The following is an 18,261-nucleotide window of genomic DNA, read 5'->3' on the forward strand; positions in this document are numbered from 1 at the left end:
CCCGCATGGAAGGTGCGTGGGGCGGGTTGAGGAGGGGCCGCAGCCCCGCGTCCGGGCCGACGCTGCGCTGCCCGCTCCCCGCGGCTCCTCGCTGTTCTGCCGCTTTTGCCCCGCTCCTGTTTGCCCTCTGCTCGCTTTCCCTCCGCCAGCAGCGCCGCGGGCTGCCGCTGCCAGCAGCGGGGAAGAGCGGGGAGTGTGTCTCAGAGTGCTTTGGCTGCCGGGGCCGAGCAGGGGCTCCAGCCCACACTCCCTCTCCGGGACGGCGGGGCGGGTCCGCGCCCTGCGCAGAACCCCAAACACAGCTCCGACGGCACCTGGGAGTCACCCCAGCGGGACCTTCCGGGACAACAGCCCTCAGTGGTGCGCCCCATGGCGGGGAGGGAGGGAGGGAGGGAGGGAGGGAAGGAAGGAAAGGAAGGAAGGGAAGGAAGGGAAGGAAGGGAAGGAAGGGAGGGAAGGGAGGGAAGGGAGGGAAGGGAGGGAAGGGAGGGAGGAAGGGAGGAAGGGAGGAAGGGAGGAAGGGAGGAAGGGAGGAAGGGAGGAAGGAAGGAAGGAAGGAAGGAAGGAAGGAAGGAAGGAAGGAAGGAAGGAAGGAAGGAAGGAAGGAAGGAAGGAAACTGCAGCATCTCTTGATCATCTTGCTGAATTGCTGTAAGGATTGACTTCAGGCAGGGAGCGATTTACGGCAGGGAGGTTTATTACGTGACTTGTTATTTCGTGTTTTCACTGTAAATACACGTTATTTTCATTTTCGAATGTTTGTGTATGCTTGCTTATGTCTTAATGCTGGCTTGGGTGCCGCAGAATTGCACAGCCCGCTCACCGGCACGGGTCGCCCACAGATGCCTTTCTGAAAGTTGGTTGGCATTTCGGCTTAAATGCCCCATCCATCCTTCCTCTGTCACCGCTCAACTTACGACTCAGGGGGAGTCGCCTTCTCCTGCTCCTTCAGGTCCCTCCCGGACATCCCTTTTCGCGTGGGGCGGGGGGCCGGGGTTGCCCGGGGAGTGCAGGACCGCGCTCCCGAGTGCCGAGCCGCAGGGCGCTGGGAGCCGCCAGCCGCGCTCATCCCCACGGAGAGCCGCCTCCCGGCGGGGCAGAACTGCCTTCCCAACTCTGTCCATCCTACCATTTCCCTCCCGAAAAAAAGGACTGAAAACTGGTTCGAAAACTGGTTCTCAAAAGAAAAGAAAAGTTATTGCCCATAAACTCCCCAGCGCTGCCCGTCCTCCCGCCGCCGCCTCTGGCTGCGGAACTGGCCGTGGGCCACCCCAGTTCCTGACGGTTCCCAGCCCGCTGGAAGCTGCCGGAACCCGCCCGGCAGCTCACACACACCTGAGGACATCGGGTTCGTGGCTGCCCCCGAGGTAGGGCACACGGAGCTGTGCCAGCCTCCTCCAGCTGGGCCCGGGAAGTCCTGGCGAGACCCAAAGCCATCAAATACGGCGCCTTTTCTCAGCTTCCAGACCCGGACAAAGGCGAAACAGGCAGCTTGGAATTAGTTTTTTACTTTATTTGGAAATCTCATCCAGAAACACTGGTCAATAATAAATATATCGATAGTTATTATCAAGAATATATAAAAAATAAAGACATGGTGGTGTCTTTGAGGCCCCAACCGAAAACAAACAAACGAATGAAATTAAGAATAACATTATTTCAAACAATGTCCCAGGAAAACACATCGAAAAGGAAATAAACAGCAACAAAGGTTCCGATTTAGATATACAAATCACCGATCTGGCAAGAGCTTACCCCGCATGCAAAACCAAACCATAACAAATTTTTTTTTAAGAAAACAAAACCAAAAACAAGCAAAACAACATCAACAACAACGAAACCAGCAAACACTAACAAACTCAGAGCCAGCAACAGAAATTTGTACCCCAGACAGCTAAATCAACACACTTCACCGAGAGCAGGAGATGGGAGATTTGACAAAACAGATCTGCTGGAGGGTTGTGCTGTGTTTTGCACTATTTTCCTCTTTTTTGTTTTATTTGTTTTTCATTTTTCTTCACAGAGGGAAGAAGAAAAACTACCAAAAAAAAAAAAAAAAACACCAAACCTCATCATAACCAAATCTGTAAAAACAAAACAAACAAAACAAAAAAACAACAGACCACAAAAAACCCCAAACCATAAACCACACTGGAAAACTTCAGTGAATTCTCTCGGAAGTCCCTGTTGCCAGGGGAGCCTCCTGTAGCCGGTCCCCACGGGTGACAAGCTGGGGCGGAAAGCATGCACTCACTCTCTGGTCTACCTTGGGCCGCTGCTGCGCTTCCGCAGCCAGGTTTGGAAAGGGAAATTTCGGAGGTGTCGCGTTGCGAAAGGAAAGACAGGAAAAGCCCGGGGAAAAAAAAAGAAGGGAAAAAAGCCCCAAACAGATTTCATCGTCTCTTAGTAGCTGCGAACACTACAATGACAACCATGTCTTTTTTTTTTTTTTCCTTTTACATACATTTTAAGGAATCATTTACATTTGATTACCATCAGCGGCATTATTATTATTATTATCATCATTATTATTATTATTATTATCATCATAATTCTTTTTACAACAGGGACTATTTTTCCAGTTTAGTATAATAAGAAAACATCGCCCGGGGAGCCGGGTGGAACATTACCTTTGCAAGGTCCTTACTACACTAATCCCGTGTTACAGAGGGCTTGGCGGGTGGGGGCAGCGGGGGCAGGTCCGTCGGCGGCCCGGGGGGGACCGGGCGCAGCCCCCTCTCCGTCCGTGGGAGCGCCGGCTCCGGCGCAGCCCCAGCGGCCGGGGGAGCCTCGCCGAGTCACTTGAGGAGGTCCTTGGTCTCCCCCGAGATCCTGGCCATGTTGGAGGCGGTGAGGGCCGAGAGGTGGGGCGGGGGAGGCATCTGGCAGATGGTGCAGGGGCACGGCAAGCCAGCCCAGTGTTGGAAGCCGCTGCCGAGCTGCAGGGCCGGGGGTGTCGAGGGGGTCTTGAGCAGGGAGTGTGGGGGCCGGATGGTGCCGATGGCCGGCAGGGAGGCGGAGAGGGAGGAGGAGGTGTTGGCTGAGGACAGGGCGCTGCCGAGGATGGGATGCACCTGGTGCACAGTGCCGGCGGCGTGGGGCGGGTGCCCGGCGGAGTGTCCCACAGTGCCGCAGTGAAAGGCCGAGTGGTGTCCCCCGTAGATTTCCCCAACCAGCCTCTTCATCTCCTCCAGGGAGCTGGTGAGCATCAGGATATAGTTTCTGGCTAGCAGGAGGGTGGCGATTTTGGAGAGTTTTCTCACAGAAGGTCCGTGAGCGTAGGGCATCACCTCCCGCAGCCCGTCCATAGCGAGGTTGAGGTCGTGCATCCTCTTACGCTCCCGCCCGTTGATCTTCAGCCGCAGCTGCTGCAGGTCCTGCTCCGAAAGCTGCTTCTTGATTTTGTACTTGCTGCCTTCCCCTCCGGCCTTGGAACCGCTCCTGGTGAGGCCTTCCCCAGACATCTTCTGCACCAGATCGTTCTGAGTGGAGGAGACCGAGTTGAGCCGGCTGTCTTGGTGGTGGTGGTGGTGGTGGTGGTGGTGATGGTCTCTCAGGTACATCTCATCCATGTCTGGCGAGGAAGCTCTGCTGGAGACAGAGCTGGAGTCAGAATTCATTGTATTCAGGCTTCTGAGCAAGAAACTCTTTCCCTGCTCTGGAGGTGGCGGAACAAGACAACTCTCCTTCAAAAAGCAACAAAAACAAAACGAAAAGGAAATAAACGGACGGCAGGGTCTGCCAGCGAAGGGCTGGAAATGCTGGAGGAAGAAGAAAAAAGCCCCTCAGCCCTCTCTCTCTCTCTAATGTCTCCCCTCTCTCTCTCTCCACCCGGTTACTCAGCCTGTTTACAGGATGGCTAGTTAGTGTATGCTTGGACTAACCTCAGCTTGAAAAAGAGGGGCTTTTATAGAGCTGCAGCAGAGAGCAGAGACAAAAGGAGCCCTCCTATGTATAATGGTCTAGTTAGGATGACGTGCCATTATTCAGGGCGGTGCGCTTTGACTGTCCCATTTAGCAAGGACCCCTATTCATATTCATTGTGGTGCCACCCGGGACACCTCAGCCACGGACCATCAGGAGTCAAGGAGACACAAAACCCCTCTGATTGACACCGCACACTCATCGCTCCGTGTGCGCGCCTTCTCCTCCCCCTGCCTCTCCTCATTTCCAATATAAAACCTCATCCCGTCTACAGTAGGGAGGCAGGGGGCTGCGAGGGGCTGCGTGCCTGCGAGGGGCCGGCCAGCAAACCCCGGTCGCGGGCGGCAGCGGGCAGAAGCCACCCGGGGAAGTCCCTCCGCTCGGGCAGGAGGGGTTGGGGGACGTCTGTCCCCCGTCCTACAGTATGCCCGGCTCCAGCCGCGGCTCGACGCTTTGTTTGCCTTTCCCTCCCCCTTTCCCTGTCCTCCCCGGCCGGGGCGTGTGGTGCGGCACCGGCTGGCCCTCGCCTGGGAGGGCTGGCCGCAACTGCCTCGTACCTGGGTAGTAGCTTTGTTTAAATGAGCGATGATGACTCGGGCATCAGCCGCGGGAAGGTGCGGGCTGGGAAACCCGCCTCCCCCCGGGCCAGTGACTCCCTTTAAATAAACGGGGAAAGCCCGGGTGCGGCGGCAGACCGGTGTGCTTGGCGGCGGGAGGGGTGGCCGGCAGCCCCTGGGGCTCCGCTGACCCCGGGCTCCGGCGGGGGGCGGTGCGGCGGGGCGGCCGGAGCCGCCGTCGGTGGGACCGAGAGGGTCGGGCCGGGCCGGAGGCAGGAGGGAAGGGAGCCGGCTCCGGGGACAGCTCTGCAAACATCCCCAGCTCTCCAAACATCCCCAGGCGTTCGCGCCAGTAAGTAGATGGGTCCCGGGCACCGGCCGCAGCCGCCCGTGGCGCGGGGAAGGGAGGTGGGTGCGTGGGGCCGAGCTGGGGGGGGGGGCTCGGCCGGGCAAGGCGGGCGGGGCGCCCGGGGCGGGTGTCGCCACCTCAGCTCTCGGCCGAGCCCCGTGTCTGCCTCTTCCCCAGGTGCGGATTGAACGGCGTGGCCGCCTGCGAGGTCTCTTGGGACGGGGAGGTGAGAATTCCCCCGCGGGGACGGCGGTGGGAGCAGCCCTCGTGCCCGGGGAAAGGCGTGCGGTCCGCCGGATCCTCCCAGCCCCGGCGGTGCGTACGCGATGAGTGCGGGACTGTCAGACGGGCCAGGACGGGAGCCACCCGCGCCACCCGTGGGACTCCCGGAGCTGGCCCTGGTGCCCCTCCTCTCTCGGGGAAAACCGACGGGCTGAGTGTCCACTTCCCAAATGATGCGTAGGGGCTGGAAGAAATCTTGGCAGGAATTCGTTCCTCCATAGTGTCCATGCCCCGAGGAGGGCGAAGAGTCAGAAAAAGAGAGATATTTTCATCCGACTGAGTTTAACTGTGGTTAATCTGCTGAGCAAAATTAAAGCCTTCTGATTCTAACAGTGTCAGTAAATCCTGCGGTGAGAAGGAAAAGAAAAGAAAAGAAAAGAAAAGAAAAGAAAAGAAAAGAAAAGAAAAGAAAAGAAAAGAAAAGAAAAGAAAAGAAAAGAAAAGAAAAGAAAAGAAAAGAAAAGAAAAGAAAAGAAAAGAAAAGAAAAGAAAAGAAAAGAAAAAGAAAAAGAAATATAGTTTAGGAGAATATATCATAAGTAACTGAACGCGATCTCGGCTTCATCACGCTTCCACCGTAAAAGCCGTAAGCCGTCCTAGACTTCCTCAGCTGACAGGTTTGCCGGACTTAAGGCAAGAAACTCGGCCGGAGTCCACAGGGCCATCCGAGCCCACAGAGTCGGGCGCCGCCGGTCTCCGCACCCTGCAGAGCCGCTCTCCTGGTGGCTCCAGGGGGCTGCCCGCTCCTCCTGAGTCCTTTTCTCCCGTAGAGCTGGAGTGAAGCAAATGAACAAAAATTGATACGGTGACGGCGACAGCGGCAGAAAACCGCGCAGGATCGGGGGAAAGCCCCGGCCCCGGTTTGGAGGCTGCTCCAGGGGCTACAGCTGCCAGCCTTCCTCCCCGTGTCCGTCGCTCCGGAGCAGACGCGCATCTTGGTGGGGGAAAGTTCAAGTCCGACGGGGACAGAGAAGAGGAAGGCAAAATGATACCGTCGGGGGACAAGCAACAGGAGGGATCCTGTCCTCACCTCGGTCAGGGCGAGCTGCTCCTGCGAGCCCCGCTCACCTCCGGGCTGGGGGTATCGTCGGGATGGGGCTGGGGGGCGATGCCGGACTACGGAGCCGCCGGTGCACCGCGGGGAGAGGGGCGGGAAGAAAAGGTGGACTTGTCCCTCGAAGGAATATTACTAACAATTTTCTCTCCATTTCTCGGGGGACATCGCTGTTTCCCAGCGCCCCTGTGTCGGCTGTGCGGACCAGTCCCGCCTGCACTGCCGCAGCATCCTCCTCACGGGACGGGGCGGCTGGATTCGGCTCCGCTCGGGGTCGCCTTAGGGCAAAGGAAGGAGTTGGGAAAGATATGCAAGGTTAAATCCTGAGCTCAGGGAGCCTCGCCAGGAAAGTCGTTTCGGAAATCAGCAGCCCTTCTCCAGCACGACTGCTGGTCGTAACACTGCCTGACGCATCCAGCCTTCCTCTCTGCTTTCCTTTGCAGCTCGACAGAAAAAGATAGATGAGTAAAGAAACGAGAGGCAGGAAGAGAGATAAAGGGAGAAAAAATAAAGAAAAAGAAAGAGAGAAAGAGAGAGAAAAAGAGAGAGAGAAAGAAAGAAAGAAAGAGAAAGAAAGAAAGAAAGAAAAAGAAAATGAAAGGGAGAAAGAGGGAAGGAAGGAAAGAAGGAAAGGAAGGGAAGGAAAGGGAGAAAGGGAAGGAAAGAAGGAAAGTAAGAAGCAAGGAAAAAAATAAAGGCACAGCAGAGCGGTGCGTGGAAATTGTCACTCTTGGGTGCAGCCAAGTGGGAGAACACTCAGGACAATTTCTGGCTGAGAGCGGCGGGGCCGCCCCATCCCTTCCCGGTGGCGGGCTGGGGTCCGCGCTGCCCGAGGCGCGCTGGCTGCCCTCGCCACTGTCGCTCCGCGCCGGACAAATGCCCGCCATCCCCCAGCCAGGGACATTCAGGATAGGGCTGCGGAGAAGTCGCGGTTCAGTCAACAGCGAAACTGCCCCCGACGGCACGGCAACGAAATTAACCCCCGGGAGTCAGAAAACCAAATGTTTCACTATTCAGGGAGTCGGAGAATGTGGAAAATACGGCTAGGTCGTAGCTATATCAAATTAACGTGCTCTATGCCACCTTTTAATTTCTATTTTCATAAAGGCACAGAGATTTGGTGAGGAAAGGAACGTGTTTTTTTCTGGAAAGACAAACTGCTCGGGAAGACTCAGAGTATCAGGTGCAGGAGCGTCCCGTCCCGCACAGCGCCGGCACCGAGCCGGACGGCAGGGGATTCAACCCGCTACGTACCCGGCGGTGGCTCACGGGGAGGATTTTGGGTTTAGAGGGTACTCCGAACAGAAATTGTGCGTTTTCAAATACTGGATTTTAGTTAATGGGTGCACTTAAAGGCAGCGTCCAATTTCGAATCATCATAGAGTTTGGTATGGAAATTGGATGTACTTTGCTCTTGCACAGTGTCACTATGACAGAATATTAAATCTTGTCTCCCCTTGACTTTACTGATCTGGCCGGCAACATAGAATCTAATTAATGATACAAAAACTGCTTACACAAGTGTTACGCATTTTTCTTTTGGGTTTATTAGAAGCCTATTAGTTATTATGGTTTTTGGGTTTATTAGAAGCCTATTAGTTATTATGGTTTATTGCTATTAGTTTTCGCTATCTCTGCTTAGTTTTAATTTATTTTTGACATTTGACAACCGTGCTTTCAATAAAAGTGGTTACAACTGTTAACACTACGAGTAGTTGTTAATACAAGTGAAAAAGCCAAGATCACTGCATTAAAAGAAAGCTCTCATCTGGTTCTCTGTGAGAGAAGTGCTGCTACAAAGGGGTTGTGCTGCACTGCACTGGGTGCTAAAGCTGAAATTTGGTTGTCTCTAAACAACGCACATTTTATTTTAGAGAGGACAGCTGAGATTCCCTAACTGCTTGCTGCTTTTGCTCAAGATGTACTAATGGATTTCATTTAGATTGACAGTATAATTCAGATTGATAGCATCTTGTCATCTGACACTTTGACATGGCCAAAGTGAATAGGCTGAAAGACTGTTTTAGTTCTTGTATTTATCACGAATTCTCTTTCTGGTAGCAGGGCAATATGAGGGCAGTGACTGGGAAGGGAAAAGAAGGCTCTCCTGGCTGCTGTAGTCAAATTCTGCAGACAGATAGACCCAGAGATAAAATTCTTCTGCCTGGATAGATAAAAATTCTTTTCCATTCATATAGTTTTAAATTCGTTGGCAACAAGGGTCAGAACAAATTCTCCCTATTCTTTAATTATGAAAATGCAGCATTTACTGATATCTTCAAAAGACTCTGCAGAAGACAGCAGGATTAGGTCCATACAAGGCACTGCTTCTGGAAATAGTTTAAACTTAAAGGAAATAACTGACAGACATTCCAGTGCAGTTAGTAAAGGATGGCATTTTATTTTCTGTATTTAAATACTGATTTTCAAAGCTCCTGGAAAAAATATGGCACAAAACCTTAGTAATAAAATCTAAAAAGTCAAAGTCTAATTCATTAGAGATGTGCAAATTGTTAATCCTCTGATATATGACATTTTCTACTAAAAATATGAAATTAATTTCCATAAATAATAAAAAACAATTAATCAACAGTTTGCATGTAATTCCTTTTTTTTTTCCCCTGTAGTGACTGCACCTGAAACCTGCATTCTGCAAAGAGAAAAGATTCTAGAAAATCAGTTTGAATGTTTCTTCATCTATCAGACATGCCACAGTAATAGCCAACAGTGAATATTTTGCTATCTTTGGAATTCCAGGAAAAAAAAAACCCAGAACAAACCTGTCAGTATTATTGATTATGCATCCACTAAATAGTTCCATTTTAGCTGGTAGGCAAAACTTGCATTATCTCCAAAACACAGGCACAGAGCTGTGATACCTGTTTTCCATATGTAGTGCTCTGACAGTGGTGCACACTTCAGGAATGTTGAATGGGCTAAACCTGACAGTCCTGGCAAAAAAAACTTGTCACATTGTTTAGAATCACATCTGGCTTGACACTGTGTTGAAGGATAATAATTCTGTTCAAAGACCTGTATTTATTTTCACCTTTATGTTCTGGCCCATATTCACACCTAAAATATTAACATTCTCAAATGAGCAAGTTTTCTTTTTATTTCTGCTCTTCCATGTAATTTGCAGTTATTTGCATTCTTATTACTGTGAACTTTCTCCATCTCTTACGCTTGATACTGAAACTCACACAATGACTTTTAACAACTCTCTTCCTCACTGCTTTAGATAGTTGATGATTACTATGTTATTCTTTAAGTCATACAGGGTACTTAAATGTCAGCTGTAAACAGGATGGGAGATGGATAAAAAGTACAGGAGAGCTGCCCTCATGCTCCCCCCAGATCCTCCCCATCAAAAACCCCAGATGCACTGAGGTTAAGTAAGCATCTCTATTATTTACAGTTATCTCAGTGTGAAAGCATTGGTGTTCTAACCAATAAAAATTAAAATGCTTTGCCATTTCAGACACAAGTGTAATGCAATTTCGTTTTCATAGCTATCGTGAAAACAAATAAAGTCATAGAAGTTATTGAATAATTTTTCCCCTACACATTCAAAAGCTTGGAAGACTCACTAAAGAGAAAGAAAAAAAATCCTTGTCTCATTTTGTATCTCAATTTTAAACAATACATGTTTCCAGTGAATATTTACAGGTTGATAATAGGCTAGGGCAAATTCTAGAAGACACAACAAAAATTATCTGCAGTCTATTCACAAGCCTTTGCCATGTCTCAGTGTTTGGGGATGGGCGTATGGACTGCCTTCAGCACCCTTGAATAGAAGTCTATTGTGTGGGCTTGTTCCATTGGGATCAATGGGACAACATGTGCAGTGAGATGCTAATGAACACCAGAAACGATGGTAAAATCTGGCCTGGCTAAGGCATAAGGCTGTTTTTGTAAATCACTGCTGAGTATCTTCCTATACTTCTTTCAGCTAAGCTGCTGAAACTTCAAATATTCAGGGAGACTTTACTATATAAGTTTTTTTTTTGCATCATTTAAATCACATTTTCCCACCCTTACAATGTGAATAATTCTCCATTCCTGTCTTGTTTAAAGTTGCGGATAAAGGCATTCCCTTTTCAGTGACAATTGCACTGTTAATGTAAATGTGATTCCAGAAATGGAGAATAAAATACACTGGAGGAAAATAACATCAAACACAAGTATAAAAGAGAAGAATGATGGTCAGAAAGCAGGCCCACGGGAGAGGATAGTGTTGCTAGCATGTAGCCTAATGGTCATTGCCCCACTGCACCTGCAGAGCTCCACATCAGAAATGTCCATGTCCCACATAAGGGGGGTGACAGCCCCAGCCCATCTGAGAGAAGCCCCCAGGCAGCAGTGCCACTGCAGGGGCACTTGTGCCTGGTGAGTGCTAAAAGCCAGGCACAGGGCTGCGGTGCTGGAGGAGACGGGGGCTTGTCTTGGTCCTCCCTTCAGCCTGGGCTGGGACATAGCATGTGTCATTTGAATGGAAAACACACAAACCTGTGGATGTAACATTGGGAGCCTGTAATTCTTGGCAGCTTGGAGCAGGCTTAGAAGAGCTCAGACACAATAGTATTGAGGATCATAAAAGTCCCACCTCTGTCTCTTAAAAGAGAGAAAGGGGGAGAGAAGACAAGGTCCACCAACACCATCTTTTCTCACCAGCTTATGGCAGAGGTTAATTATTAACTATTGAAACACTGACAAACTGTGGTGTTTGTTTGCTTACTATGAGGCCTGTCAGGGCCAGAACCAAACCTTACTGAAGCTGACTGATGCCTCCTGGTTTCAATAGACTCAGAGGTCAGGCCCCTAAAATTTAAATCACCGGTGCTGTTCCTTGCAATAAAGAACCAGTGAGCACTTTGAGGAAGCGCTTAATTGCTCCAATGAGATCATTTAGTTTTTAAACAAAAATGCTTTAATTGGGGGCAGACCCTTTCATATTTGTTTCCCAAGAAGGAAATTGATTAGCAAAATGTTAGTAATGAGATTTTAAAAGAGCTCATGCCAGCCACAGACACCAAGCTCAGCTAAGGGAGCTCACATTTTCTTTCCAACTGCCAGTGCTAAGCAAAACTGTTTTCAGGGAAGGAACCATGGATGGAATGCAGGGCATCTTCTCTAGTTTGCTAATACCACTTCTGTGGTAATTTTTCCTGTTATTCTTTTGCACCCAAAGCAAGGGTGGGTGCCCAGTAGCAGCAATTTCATGTATCCAGATCTAGTCTGAAGCCATCATCTCTTTGTCAGGAAGACACTCCCTTGCAGAGGTTCTTAGCTGGGTCCCTGAGAAAACACAACCTTCATATGGAACTCAGTGGTTTCAGACCCTGCCAGCAAATTTAATTTAGAGAAGTAATACATGGGACATGAGAGATTCCTTGGTGAAAGGTAGTGATCCTAGTACTCTGCCTGGCTGTAAGAAATGCTTCTGACTGGGAGTGTGGGATGGAACAGGACTTTGGGAGCTACAGCGTCTTCTCAGCCACCTTTTACACAGCAAAACAAACAGCTGGCATTGCTTTTTCTTTCAGGTATTTTGTATACTCAGGGAGGTGGGAGTTCTAAGGTCGTTCCAGAAACAAAGAATATATTACTGGAGTGGGATGACACACATAATCCAGTCTTGCTAACAATTACTACCTGTAGTATGGCAAGAACAACTGACCCAAAAAATACGGATACACTGAAATGTGTAAAACCTTCACTATGGAGAATACCATGTAAATAGCATAGATAGATAGATAGATAGACAGATAGACAGATAGATAGACAGATAGATAAGACTAGGCAACAAAAATCAGAACTATAAAGGGTAAAGAAGCAAGAAATAATATGTATTTTTAATTTCATAGTTCTGCATAACTGATGATAACAGATGCAGTGGGAAGTAATTACTCTCATCACTTCTGAAAATAAAATTCAATTTAAAATTACTACGTATGTTTTGAGTTGTTTTGTCATCAGCTTTTTTACTAAGAGAGCCTCTTCTCCACAGCTGGCCAGCCCCCATAACGGATAATCAGCATGTTGCAGCTCAAGATTTTGCAGATATCACTACCTTTTTCCTAAACTGCAGAGGCCCAGTCTTGCATCATTAGTGTCTGTGAGCTATTCAGAACTCTCTGAAGATTTGGGGAGCATGTACAGACCTGATAACCTCCCTGGCTTTCAATATTTTAAGGATCTCCATCTATCTGAAGTCCTATAGAGTCCTTTGTACACTGAAAAATTTAGTGACTTCCCAAAATCACTAGCATCCACATACTTAATTCCTTTGATCTGGGTATTCATGGCACCCTTTCCCATGTATTTTTATTGAAATAAGACTTGGAGTTGCAAAACTAGCAAGCTAACAAAACATCAACTCAAACTTGGTGCATTTTACCAATGAGAAAAAAGACCCACTGGATTTTGTACTGTCTTACTCTGGTATTCATAAATTCATATTAAATATGTTGACTTCAATTACTATTCAGTCAGGACCCCATGCCTTTTAAAGTAAATGGAAGTAACTAAGAGATCATCTTTGCTATTTTAACAACATTTCAGTTTTCTTCAGCCTATTTAATATACTCTGAAATTTAATTTCTGGGCTGAAAATTGCAAAACAAGTACATACTTATTGGAAATTAAAAAAAAAAAATCACTGAAAGGACATTCTTCAGGGTATAGAAAGTTTTTTTGTCTGTTTGCATGATTTTTTAATCTGGTTGTGTATGGTCCTGTCCCTCATAAGTCACAGCAAACAATATAGTATTCCACAGGAGCTTTTATCCTTGTGAGCAGAAAGTGAGCAGAAAGACCGAACAAAAGAATTAATTAATTAATTAATTGATGAATGTATTTAAATAAGGCTCCACCTGCTCTGCTTCAAAAATCTCTCACTATACTACAGAGAGGTTTGTTACACTGATTAATATCAAAGCCTTCCTCTTGATTTTTGAACAAGATGATTTGTACTTGGAGTGATTGCCAAAATTCAAGATATGCAACATAAATGCTGCCTTTGCTGATGTGTGTAATATCTGGAAATGGTGACCTAAAGGCAACAAGGAAGGGAGTCTATCCAAAGTGAAATGGGAGAAGTAGATTTTCCCACTGCTTTTTCAGAAATACCTAACACACTTGTTTCATTTTAAGGATTCGCCTTGCTAGCATGAATGGTTCACTAATATGAAGAATTTAACTTAATATGAACAAAGGCACTCTTTTAAGATTTATTTTGGGGTTTTTTTGCCCTTTTATTGTCAACCCAGCGATGCTTTCTTGTTTTACATCAACAGACAGGATGTATGGTAACAAACTGCACGGGACAGGACCCTGGTTTGCCTGCCAGACACCAGCAGAATTTGCCAAAAGCTTGCAGAGGGGCTGCTCTAAAATAAAGAGTGGTGAAAGCCGCCCTAGTTGTAGCTCCTTATTGGGGTTAGAGCAGAGCCGCACCGGTGGCACTGAAGAGAGGGAGCTGGTGGCTAAGGGGTGTTGGATTAAGAGGGGTGGGGGTGGGATTTGTACGTCCCCCCCATCCCAGACAAAGGTCCCTGTCCCCCGCAGGAAGGTGCTGAAATGCAAAGCAAGCTCCCAGCTCCTTTTCTCTCTCTTGGTGGCATTTGGAAGTGTAAAGCTTTGAATACCAATTGCTTGAACTGGACATATGTGAATCTCTTCTAATCCTACTAATCCCGTCCCCGAGTGCTTCTTTGTATGTGGAGGCAACACACATAGATCTAAGTGAAAGTGGCCGTAATCCTGGAAATGTGGAAAAATGTCCCAGTGTGGGAGATGGGAGAGGGAAAAGCTCCCCAGCGGAGGGAACCCGCTGGAAGAGCTTTGTGTTTGTGGGGTGAGCGAGGGGCAGCGGTGGGGGCAGGGGGGACATGAAGGAGAGCTCTCACCTTCCCTGAGCCGTGAGGAGGAAAGCAAACCCACCCAGCGGGAAAGCTCCCTTTGCAAACAGCCATCGCACACTTGAGCAAACCCGCAGAACTGAGACAAAGTTTCCAAACGCTGGGAAATTCACCCACCGGCAGCTTTCAGCAGTGTGAGCTCAGCAGGCAAGGCACTAATGCGCTGACTTCATTATTTCCCCACCTCGCCCCGCTGAATGGCAGATCTGTGGAGGGAACGGCACACTATCACTCCATCCTTCCCTGGCCACAAAAATGGGGAGAGGAGCTGGGATCATGTACCCAGCCACCGGCCCGGGGTCTGTGTTGGGGACAGGGGGGGACCCTCTTAACCTGCGAGGATGGGAAGTGGCGAGGAGTAACAGGGCAGCAGAGACGGAGTCAGCTTGCAAGCGACAGGATGTGTTATGCACTCTGCCTCTCTGGAAACGGATTTCAGGCAACAAACCCTCCAACTTTACATAGGTGAAAGGGTAGAGATGGCAGAAGATTCTGTGCCTTTGATTCGACACCGAAACCTCAGCATCTGACCAGGCTGCTATTTAAAATTAACATCCACCTGGATACTAACAAACCCTATGGGTTTTCCAAATATACAAGTCATATAATTCAGCCACACGAATTTCCCAAATGTCAGACAGCTAATTTACATTTTCCTGGCTAGTCACTGAATAAAACGTGTTTATACCCCACAGTAGATTGTGTACAAGGAAATTAATCTGGTTTTTGTATGCGCTTTCAAAATATTTTAAAATATGGAGCAATTGATAACATTATTTGCCAGGCAAATCTTTATTTTGCCCAATAAATCTCTAAATAAAACCATGTTAGGTAAGAAAATCTAAAGCTATATATTCTCTTGGAGTTGACTTTTTTATTACCTCACCAGACTTTGTGCTTTCATAAATATGTGTCAACTGAAATTAACCTGCTGTTTAGAGATAGTATAAACCATCCCAAAATCAGCCTGGGGACTGCAAGTCCATTTTTTTTTTTTTTTTCCTGCACATGAACCTCCTGAATGTCATGGGGACAGAAAACGAGGCTAGGTCTTTAACTTTGCATGGATAAAGCAATAAGATTGCCTCTTGGAAACATGTGAAGCCAAAACCCACAATGCACTAAAATCACTTCATTAGCAGGAAACAGCCCCTGGAAGAGTTTTGCCATGTGCATCAGAGAACACATAGGATAAAATGGGGTGAGAATAAAACTTATCTAAGCCTAGTTCTGTGGACATGACCCTGCTGCTGGCCACAGGAACACTGCTCACATGGAGAACCAGTCTTGGCATTCGAGGGACACTGCTGGTGTTGCACCAGCCGGCTCCTCAGACTCCAGCAGTGCTGCCCTGCCCGCAGGCTGCCAGGGAGAGAGAGTTTGCCTTGCAGAGGCAATCCACAGAGCCAGGGCACACTGGCACAGCTGTCTCCCACTTTAGACTTCCCAGACAGGGAAGAGAAGGAAAGCAATTTGTCTGTAGGGAAGCTAGCTTCATTGGTATGAAGGAGCTCTGTGGCCCAAGAGTGCCTGTGGTGTTGTCTCCCTCAGGACACCAAGAATTCTACCAGCAAAGCAAGGGTGCCATTTTTCCTGTCACGTGACAGACCCCAGACTGTCTCCAGGCCCTTAGCCCAGAGGCAGCAAGTGTCCCATGTCCATATTGCTGAGGTGCCCTCGAGAGGAAGCTGTCTGCAGGGACCCTTGCTGCTGGCTGGAGGCCACAGCCATGCCTTAGCCAGATGGCCATTTCATGGCATGGCTGGTAGAGCCTTCGGCCTGACTCGTGCTCCAGCACATGTGGTGACAGGATGACCCCCAGCTGCTGTGGATGACATTGCCTCCTCCTGAGAGCCCTCTGTTCCCTTTTGAGCAGGAGCCAGTGCTCTCCACAGCCTCAGCCTGCACAGAGGGCTGGCAGTGGGGCCAGAAACAGGGGCCATTGACATGTGAGCACAGGCAATTCTCAGAGGGTCGCATCCAGACAAAGTTTTCATGATATTGTCTGTCCTCCCAGTTTTCATCTGCCCACCTAGCTGAGATGTGCCCTGAAGGAGCAGTGCAGCTCCCACTAAAGGCCCCTTTGTTGTGAGGTGATAGCTGGTAAAGCTGCAGGCGAGGTCAGAATGCCAAGGGGACCTGGTGTTGTACAGGGCATGGAAATATGGCACATGGGACACAACAGATGTCAGGATAAGACATCTTGAAAGACAAGGTCGTTCTACAAGTGCTTCAAGTGCTGGTTGGCAAGGGTCATGCCTGGGAGATGCTCATAAGGTAGGACATGCAGGTATGGCCAGATCAGCCCCAGCTGTCGTGTAGCTGTGCAAGGGAATGGGCTGATGCCAGTGGACTAGTCCTCATTTACAAACAAAAACTGTAGCATAGGCACTGCAATATGCCACAGTGAAGAACATCAAGTCTAGATCTTGCTATCTGCTTGTCTATTGTCACCTTGGCACATCAATTTTTGGACACAGGCAGATTTTTCCCCTTAATTCTGCCACATATCAAGGGCATTATATCCAGGATACATAAGCTAGGATTCTCATTGTCATTCTCTTTGATGGACTCACACCAGCAAGGGATCTGACCCTATTTCTATAATCTGCCCCAAATGCCAATGATTAGAGTCTGTTTCAATTTAAAGCAATGAAGCATTAATATATTTTAAAAGAATTTAGTTTCAAATGATTGCAAACAAAATGAAAAGATGTGGCACCCTATAGGCCACTGAAATAAATTGGGTGAATTTGGAACTTAGTATTTACTGTTGGGATCTACACAAATTCAAGAGCCAAAGGCAAGATTAGTTGGATTAGTGCTTCAGTGGTCCTTCATTATCCATTTCTCCCTCAGTGGCATGATTTGTGTCTTCAGTTAACTGTGCTTATTAAACGAGAATGATGAAGAATTGAAGTAAAAATGCTTAAGTAGATGGGGGATGTTGAATCTTGTTAATCTTGTTTAGAAAGGTACTGCATTTCATTAAATAGAAAATTTCATTGAGGTTTCTGACATCTTCTTCTGGTGTTTAGTCTAAGAGCCTCACTCTGAAATTGGAAAAGAGAAAAACAGAAATGTCTTACAATTTGGTTATTTACCACACTGAAGATAGGCAGAAAACAGAATCAGGTCCACCTGAACATGAGGTTTCTGAGCACAGACCTCTCTTTCATTCCTCTAGTTTATACTTCTTTCAAGGCTGTGATAACAACTGCAGAACCACTTGTGTTTGAGGATCCCAGTCTGTCTCCCGTGGGGACAGCAGAGGGGGAAGGAGCCCCTTAATGGTGTGAATTCAGACTTGTCTCTGCTGCAGACACTCTCAACAGTAGGGCAGTTTTACAGTCTTGTCCAAGGATATCCTGATGCCCTGGACAACCAGGCTACTGTTCTGGAAAGTGAACTTATTGATCAGTTGGGCCTGTGTTGTGGAAAAGTCAGAGACATACAAGTAACTTGACCTGAAAAATTTTCTCTTTTTACTGGAGCATCAGCTGATGTGAACTGTAAGGTTGGGTCCAGTCACAAGACAAAAAAAGGGAAGGGGACTTGCATGTGTCACAGACAGTGGAAGGGACATGAGCATAACAGCTACCCAAGTCTTCCCTTAAGTCAGCAGCTGAATCTGAAATCATCCCAACTATTTACTCATCATGTGGGTAGGAACTATTTCCCAGGGCACATTTCAGACAGCCTTTTAAATAGCCTGTTAAATCAAAATAAATATGACCACATTACTTTTTAATTTTTCACTGTTTCAAACCAGGTTTAATTAGGCACACTGCAACCTTGAAAAAATCTAAGAAACAGGGAAGTTATATTGATTCTTAATTGTCACTTTAATTGTCTATTCTGATGTGTTAAAACTGAAACAATCTTCCAGCTGCAATGTCTAATGAACTCCAAGATCAAACATGATCTTGCTAATTATGGAGTTAATGAGGACAACTTCACAGGCAGAGATAAGTTAGTAACTACATGTTTCAAAGCATCTTGAAGCTCAATAAGATCTTCATTTGGTGTTATAATGGTATACAGTTTGCATTTCTTCTTTCTGAACATGTTACAGAAGGGCACCCTATGTATGTTATATGCTGCTAATCATGTGCAAACGACACAAAGACAAATTCAATAAATTAGGAGACTGGCTGTTTATAAATCAACTCA

At 47.8% G+C, this 18,261-nt stretch overlaps 1 protein-coding gene across 1 annotated transcript; it reads right to left on the reverse strand.

The window, feature by feature from the left end:
* Window positions 1-2,798: 2,798 nt before the first annotated feature.
* On the reverse strand, window positions 2,799-3,620 carry OLIG3 (oligodendrocyte transcription factor 3). Its single transcript, XM_059843362.1, has one exon. It carries the CDS (start codon window positions 3,618-3,620, stop codon window positions 2,799-2,801), a length of 822 nt encoding a protein of 273 aa, XP_059699345.1.
* Window positions 3,621-18,261: the final 14,641 nt, after the last annotated feature.

This window comes from Haemorhous mexicanus, chromosome 3 (assembly GCF_027477595.1).
Source record: "Haemorhous mexicanus isolate bHaeMex1 chromosome 3, bHaeMex1.pri, whole genome shotgun sequence".
Taxonomy (NCBI): Eukaryota; Metazoa; Chordata; class Aves; order Passeriformes; family Fringillidae; genus Haemorhous; species Haemorhous mexicanus.